The sequence below is a fragment of the Gossypium raimondii genome, chromosome 8, assembly GCF_025698545.1.
Source record: "Gossypium raimondii isolate GPD5lz chromosome 8, ASM2569854v1, whole genome shotgun sequence".
In the NCBI taxonomy this organism is placed as follows: Eukaryota; Viridiplantae; Streptophyta; class Magnoliopsida; order Malvales; family Malvaceae; genus Gossypium; species Gossypium raimondii.
In genome coordinates this window covers 43,882,921-43,891,334 of record NC_068572.1, presented here as the reverse complement: position 1 = coordinate 43,891,334, position 8,414 = coordinate 43,882,921, and the positions used below count along the sequence as shown (strand labels likewise).

Genomic DNA, 8,414 nt, shown 5'->3' with positions numbered 1-8,414 from the left:
TTGATTAACAAGATAGTCTCATATTTGAGGACGCAATCCTGGATCCCACTCTAGATTATTAGTATCAAAAGAAAGATTTGGATGATCTTCACTTTGAAGTCTTCGACATTTAGAAGTATTAACTTCGATAGTTGGAGACTCTTCATTGTTCACTGGTCGACTAGTATCACAAGTATCACTGCTTTTCCTTTTTTTAAAAAGTATCAATTGCCTATACCTTTTTCATTTTTTACAATTGACCTGAAATTTAATTTTATAAATTTATAAAAAAGTAAAATGATTGTAACATCCATTTCATTTCTATTTCCATTTTCATATCATTCTCATTTTCATTCGATTTCAATTTCATTTCATATTCAAGTCAGAATCGCATAATATAAAATTTTAATTTTAATCAAATATACTCATGCTTGTGCTTGTTCAACCATTTGAAATTATAATATTCAAATTCAACTTAAAATCAAGAATTTACTAATTTTATAATTGAAATCATAGTTTTTAATTCAAACGTAATATTTTAAATACTAATTAAATCATTCAAAATTCATAAAAATAAAACTAATATAGCTAGATATAGTAAATCAACTACTAATGACAGGCTTGTATATACATGGTTTATCAGGTTGACAACTTAAGTTTCCTAATCCAAAATTCACATAACTTTCGACTCGGTTAACCATTTTTTATTCTGTTTTCACTAGAATGCCTACTGCTTCACAAGTTATCATTTGACATAATTTTAAACAAAGTGACCAAGGTTTTCTTCCTCTCCTTCACTTTGGCCGAAACTTATTATAATAATATCTAACTATTTTTGTTTCATTTTTACACTTCTAACAAGTTAGAAACCGTCTCCTATTCATTTTCCATAAAAAAAAATACACATTTCACTTAATTTTATAAGCTTCCATCAATATCCTTTAATGGCAACTTTTAATACACTTGATAAAATAAAATAAAATAAAACTATAGGTACATATATGTAAAACAAGCTTCAAAAATTCAAAATCTATGAAAAGTTTGAAGAAAAACATACCTTATGCTTAAAATTTGGAGGAAAAATGATGATGATTTTTTTTCTTTTCTTGTTAGGCATCAATATGAAGAAGAAAGATGATAAAAGTCCCTTAATCTTTTCTTTTCTTTTATATCTATTGTTATATTACTTAAATATTAAATAAACATTAATTTATTATTTAACAAAATATCATTAAAAAGTCATCATGAGTAATTTAGCTCCTTCAAGGGATTTTCCCATTGTTTTATCAAGAATAATTTTTTAAAATATTATTTTTAATACTATAAAAATATTCGAGGGGCCTACTTATATTTTTAGGAGGGCTATAATATATATACAAAGGGGGAAATTGCAAAAATCTTAAACCTTAGGGGGGGCCTCTACATGGCTCTACCCCTTGTCCATGTTCAAGGTTTATAATTATCCCTCCGAACAACATCGTCTCCAAAGTTTGAACCTATATTCTCTCTTTAAGAATGCAATGTGTCTTACCACTACATCCAATGTTTGTTGGTATGTTATTTTATATTTTATATAATTTGTAACACATAAAAATTAAATCCATGGTAATATATATACATTATAATTTTAATTTTAAATAATGTTAAGTTGCCTATATATATAATTTTAATAACTAAAAATATATTAAATTAAAATATATATTTAAATAAATGATAATACTAATAATATGAGTGGGTTTGGATTAATTATTTATAAATATGACGTGCTTGGACAAAAATTTAAATTTATATTTCAAATTAGCCGAACTCGAACAAGAATGAAATGTGTCAATATCATACTTAAGAACTACTTTACTTTTAAGTTGATAAACAAGATTAAAAAAATTGTGATCTGACTTTTAACTTGTTAAACAAAACATTAAAAAAAAAATTGTGATGCGTACTTGATTATTTTTGGGTAGAAACAGAGGAAGTAAAGGAGGTTGCAGCAACACCATCCTTGGCAATGCAATTCCCTGGGCATCAAGTTGGAAAATTTTATTTTTATAATAATAATAAATAAATAGAAAGCCTAGGGAGCAGTATAAGGCATTGTTACTGGTTACTTAATAACCAAATAAACTATATTAACGACATTGTCCTAAAATGACACTACTTAGTTAAGAGCCATCCATCCCCACTTCCATTATCTCATAACTGATTCAAGCGCAAAATGCTGCATTCCATTCTACTCTCCACCGGCCATTTTTCAACTAATTACCAACGTATCAAATCCATAAATTCACTACCAATAATAAGTAAATATTTTTCTCTGGGTTCAATTCATTCAAGGAATTTAATGTTCTTGCATTTCTTTTAGACTTGAAAGCAGAACAGAAAAAAAATAAAAAAAGTATAATCAAATTCATCAAAATTGGCTTTGTTTTTTTTTATTTATGTGATGCTTTGATCCAGTTTTTATATATATTCAAACCATTGAATTGAAACATTCATTTAGCATTGATGATTTTTGCAGGGTGGGAAGCGGTAAATAAATGGCAGAGTCAGAGGAGATTTCGGCTTCGGATTTAACAGATTCACAAAGATATTGGATTCAATATTCCAGGCAGCAGTGTCTTAATCTCCCTTCAGGATCAGTTACTGGGTTTGAATGGAAAGATTATTGTCCTAAAGTTTTCAGGTTCTTTTTTTTCTTCAATCAATGTTTTTAATCATTGAGTTAAATATTGTTTTGGTTAATGAACTGTTTGATGATATTCCCCTTCCAGGCTTATACAAGAGCTCGAAAATATCAGCAATGAATACTACATGATGTTAATTTGTAGTGACGAAACTCTAAGGAAGGTGTCTTCATCAGTGAGAGCTGGCAACATGTTCCTTTTGTCCAAGGACAACCGGTTTGTAATTAGAACACTACGCAAATCTGAAGTCAGGGTAACCCAAAATCATCCACTAAATAACTGTCATGAATATTTATCTAGCAGATATGATCATGGATATTGCTCATAAGCTCTACATGCTGTAATCTTAAATTTGATGTAGGTCCTCTTAGAAATGCTTCCAGACTACTATAACCATCTCAGAAAGTTTCGCAACACGGTCTTGAACAAGCTTTATGGTGCTCATGTCGTAAAGCCAGTTGGAGGTGCTAAGGTAAAAAAGGAACATAATACTTCCTCATACCTGCAGCATAAACCCACAATCAAAAATAGGATCTCTTATTTCATATCAAAAGTTATTTGTCACCAGTTTACATTTGTTATTATTGTACTTGCCTAATGTTCATTAGTTATGCTTGATAATTATTGGAAGGCCTGGCTCTGTTTGCAAGGTAATAGGCAGATATGGGGTATTCTGAATATATATATATATATATATATATATCAGATAAATACTGCCTTTTGTCACATAAGTACAAAAGCATTGATCATTGCAAGGGAAGGAAACTACACAATGCGTGTCTCCGTCCATGAGGGGATTCTATATTAGGGATCTAGGTTGAGATTTGCTGTTAATCATAACTATGAACTTGCCATTCCCTTTGGCAACTAATAATATGCACTGATAAATTTTGGACTTGAGGGAACAGGTTTACTTTGTGGTTGTAGCAAACATATTCAAATCAGATTTATTGATGCACCGGTGTTATGACCTCAAAGGCTCATTACAAGGTCGAAAAGTTGAAAAAATGAGATTCCGAGAGAAAATTCTTCACAAGGAGTCGGATCTTGATTTTCTCTTTTACCTTGAACCGCTGGTTCGGCATAGGCTTTTGAAGTAAGTCCTTCCATCCATACATTCTGTCTTATCACTATGGGGCTCCAACCTTTATTAGGGTACCTAGTAACAAGAATTATTGTATGCTATTCTTACAGAGACATGCATTATCCTTTGTTGATTAACAATGGTATTCTCATTTGTTAGGCAAATCAAGTATGATTGTGCTTTTCTCGAGGCTGCAGGTGTCATGGATTACAGTCTGATGCTTGGCTTACATGTAAAAGGATCACCTCAAGGTGAATTTTTCCCCATAAATTTTCATTTTTTAGCTTTTCTGAATCTCTGATTATCCTAGTTAGTACTTCATACATACAGAGAAATGGAACACACTTTATAAATTGGATTCTTACACCCATCTATATGAAACTAAGTGAAACTTATTTAGAGGAAACCATGATCACTGTAGTTTACATGTAAAACATGATCACTTTGGACCCTTGGATGCCTGAAAATCTGTCTTGTTATAAGAGTAGAGTCAAATTTCTGATAAGCTTTTAGTCTTTCCCAGGTCTGTTGGATGCTGGACGTTCACGTTCTGCGGGCTCCCAAGGTAATTACTTGCATCAAAAGGATCTTGATTCTTCATCACTTTATTACATGTTGTTCTTGTGAGGAGGCTCAGAGCTGTCCAAGTTTTTGGTAAATGTAAAGCACAGGGAAAAAGATTGTGTTATGAAAAGTAGAAAACTAATGCGTTGTTTGAAAATGCCAAATGACTAAAATCTTCCAAATAAGTGCATATCTTAAAAGAAACTATACATTCCTTTTATTGTCTTTCTGCAGGTTCTGTTGACAGTAGTTCTTCCACCGACAGCAGCAGAATGTCCTGTGACTTGTTGAGTCGAAGTGAGTTATACTCACATAGATCCTCTGCATCTTCATTTCGAGGTGATATATTGAAACTCAGAATTCGTAAGAAGCTTGACTGTTCTAACGCTGCCATATACATGGAACTAATATATGTTAGGAAAAGTTATCATTTTTGCCAATTATCATCCTCTCCCACATGTTCTTCTGGCAACAGTGTTAGCAATAAACTTTATAAGGCATATTCTGTTTTCCTGAATTGTAGATTCAATTGACATGGGGTCAGAATTGAGTTTTGGTGATCAATGGCTACCAAATAGCAGGTGAATGTATTGGATATTTATTTTTTAGCTTGGGTTTACCTAAGAAGCTTCTGATAGAAACCCGAAAGCCTAAAAGAAGTGTCGTGGGGTTCCAAGTTGATGTAGTAAGGCACTGATAGTTTTCCATTGGCTTTCTTGCAGTAATAATTCTAGCTTTGGGGAAGAAATGTCTGCACGTGGTGTTCACGTACCGAAGAACGGAACTGCAAATATATCATCAGAAGAAAGTCCCAAGTCTCGGGAGTGTTATGATGTACTTTTGTATTTTGGAATAGTGGATTTTTTCCAAAATTACAGCGTGATCAAGCGAATCGAGCACGCGTACAAGTCGTTGCAGTTCGACCGAAAGATGATTGCAGCTGTAAACCCGAAAGCATATTCGTCTCGGTTTCAAGAATTCATTAGTGACATATTTAAAGCGGACGACACGCCCAGTCTCCCCACAGAGCTCACAAATGGTAAGTCCTATTTTACAAGTTTGGACACGTTGGGAGTATTGTTTACTTGAGCTTACTGCATGTCATAGAATTGTTAAGATGTACAAAAACATAATCGAACCGACAAATTTGTGTGTTTTGCAGGATGCAGATAAAAAAGGCCATGCAATGAAGGAGTAGGTTTTGAGCATGTCCAGAAATTATGGAAGATGTAACCATGTAGACAAATATTCTGTAAGGTTGAGAATTATCCCTTGATTACTTGAAAATAGAAACAAAAATCCAAATCAGAAATTTATAGTTTAGTTGCTTGTGCACGCTGAGCTTCTGATTAAATGAAGCTTTTCTATAGGTGCAATGTATCCCAATCTCTAGTTTTCATACAGAAATGCAAACTAATTTAAATTTGAGGAAAATCAGAACGATTGTATAAGTAAGACCGGCATGCATGCAATAATAATGGCATGAATATTAGTACCTAGCTTTTTCCATGTCTAGTAACCATAGTCCATAGACAACACATGCTGACTTTTCATGGCTTCGGCTTTAAAATGATTCGTGCTGTCTTTCTCTTAACCGGAATCACCAGAAGCGCTTGTCGCAACTACGTACAACCCACGATTTGACTTGAGAGTTTCAAAGACTCCATCAAATATGAACACATACTTTTTTACCAAAAAAGATACATATGAAAGATACTTTGGTGTCGTTTAATAAACGGGTAAACTACTCTATCAGCTAACCTCCGAATTTAATTAAAAAAATTATAATTTCGTCATTCAACTATTCAAAAATTTATGTTTAAGTCACTAGGTTGTTAAAACTAATGTTATATGGCTTTCTCTGTTTGCACTATTTGAAAGCTCTCTTTCCACTTCTCTTCTTCAATTTAGTTGTTTTTTTTATGAAATTGCTTTGGACGTCACAAATCTGTGAACCAAAGTTCAAATAGTTTTTTCTCTAATCTCCAACATTGACTGTCAGATCGACTTGAATCTAAGATATATTTTTCTACTCATCGATGAGTATTGATCTACTGTATCAATCGTCAAATCGTTACTTGAAGCTCGCTGGCGGAACTTAAAAAAGAAACTTAACAACCTAGTAACTCAAAAAAAAAACTTTTGAATAGTTTAGTGCCCAAAACAAAAACTTATCTATAGTTTAATGACTAATGGTGCAATTTACCCTAAATTTTATAAGTGCAGAGAATTATTTGGTAGATTAGTGAAATATAAGTACTAAATGTAATGTTGGTAGATAAAAAGTAAGTACTTATTTTTAATAAATTATTTACTTATTGATTTATTTTTCTTATTAATATAATATTTTGTATTGTTTTGAGTAATTTTGGATAAATAAATTATTTCAATTTTTAATAAGATAAAATCAATTTAACATTTTATGCATTAATTAAAATTTCCAATGAATTATCAAAACACTCATGATGTTTAAACACATATAACTTAAACTAATTATAGTATTAGATATTTTATTATGCTATATAAAATACATAATATTTAAAACTAAAATAAAATAGTACAAGATTTAAAAATGAGTCCAAGATTCAGACATTAAATATTAAAGTGGGAATACACTTGTTAAATTTTCAACAAAATTTCGAAATTGACCCTTACCCATTTTGTGTTTTTCTTTTTAGGTACTTTCTATCTCAAAATTGGATTGTGTGCTCCAACGACTGATAAAATCTGATGAGTGAATTTAGATCAACATTCACTAATTAATGGCATCACTGGACCACATTTTAAGTAAAAGACAGGACTATTTCTTATGTGGCCCCTTATCATTTTATCGTCTTAATTATCAGTCCATGTGCTCCTTCATCTGGTCTTCAATTTTTTCTTTTGTGATTATACTGGGGAAGAATTTTCATATTTATAACCTGACATAACTCATACTTGTTGGGTTCCAAAAATAAAAACTTGTTGTATATGAGCCACAAGTTTGGTGGATTTCAAGATGTATTTTTTTTAACTTTTTTTTATATTTATTGAAATTTGTAATAATTTTCTTGATAATGTTATTTTTAACTTAACAATAATATTTCACTTTTTAAATATGCGGTTCAAATGTTTTACTTAGCTTCCAAGATCAACTTAGGTTTAGTCATTATTAGATTTGACATTTTCTTCTCTTTTCTAAGAAAGATCAAGTGTCATCATTTCATCTAATACTCCACTACAGTTTGCCTTAAAAAACAAGTTTAAACAATTTATCTTACATTTACGTTATTATGTTGTAATATTTTAAGCACTAAACCATTAATTATCATTAATGGTGTAACGGTAAGCTGACATGCCTCATTTCAAACGAAAATTTTAAATTTGATTGTACAATTTATCCTTATATCTTTTTCGTTTTGAGCAATTTAATTTTTTATGTTATTTTAACTTTTCTTTTTTTTCTCTCTCTTTATTTTACATTCTCTTCTATTTCTCCTTTTGTTTTCCACCATTCTCCATTTCTTTTAACGTAGTTTTTCTATATTTTCTATTTGTTAAAACTAGCCCCTATACTTTTATTTTTTGAACAATTTAATTTTTTTCTTTTTTTCTTCCCTTTATTTTCTCTCTTTTCATATTATTCACCAAATAGACCAAGTTCTTATTTCCTTCACATGATTCCTAAATTGAAATTTCACTCAAACCGAATACCAATCATTCTCAATCAAATCTCGATTTGAATATATCCTAATTTTGAAACTAAAATTGGATCTAACTAATCAATATAAGAGACCCTATCCTTACTCAAATCTAAACATAAATTGAATTCTTAATATTCAAAATAATTTCTTTTTCTATTTCCAATTTTTTATAGAATCATGTAGATTATTCATTTCTTTTTCTTTTATCTTCTAGCAAATAAAATTAAGCAAACAATAAAATTGATCTAAATCTTCTTGGATATTCTCAAGCAAACTTGATTGAAAGTCGAGCATGGATGAACCAAAGAGAGAAATGGAGCATGAAACCAAACTGGTTTGGGTAAAGTTGAGAGTAAGTCTCGTATGGTGGTTGTTTTACTCATTGAGAGTATAGAGCTTGTTTGAAGAATTCGTGAAACAACT

At 30.8% G+C, this 8,414-nt stretch overlaps 1 protein-coding gene across 1 annotated transcript; it reads left to right on the top strand.

The window, feature by feature from the left end:
- Positions 1-2,127: 2,127 nt before the first annotated feature.
- On the top strand, positions 2,128-5,838 carry LOC105791551 (phosphatidylinositol 4-phosphate 5-kinase 10). Its single transcript, XM_012619657.2, has 11 exons — positions 2,128-2,276; positions 2,495-2,659; positions 2,748-2,913; positions 3,022-3,132; positions 3,569-3,756; positions 3,904-3,995; positions 4,268-4,309; positions 4,543-4,647; positions 4,832-4,889; positions 5,031-5,347; positions 5,471-5,838. The coding sequence occupies exons 2-11, from the start codon at positions 2,514-2,516 to the stop codon at positions 5,479-5,481; spliced, it is 1,236 nt and encodes a 411-aa protein (XP_012475111.1). The 5' UTR covers positions 2,128-2,276; positions 2,495-2,513; the 3' UTR covers positions 5,482-5,838.
- Positions 5,839-8,414: the final 2,576 nt, after the last annotated feature.

Bases quoted from the DNA above. Each gene is read 5' to 3' on its own strand.
- LOC105791551 (XM_012619657.2), top strand. From the start codon at position 2,514: ATGGCAGAGTCAGAGGAGATTTCGGCTTCGGATTTAACAGATTCACAA. The intron at 2,914-3,021 runs GTAACCCAAAAT...AATTTGATGTAG, and splicing joins TACGCAAATCTGAAGTCAGG to GTCCTCTTAGAAATGCTTCC. The intron at 3,133-3,568 runs GTAAAAAAGGAA...TTGAGGGAACAG, and splicing joins AGCCAGTTGGAGGTGCTAAG to GTTTACTTTGTGGTTGTAGC.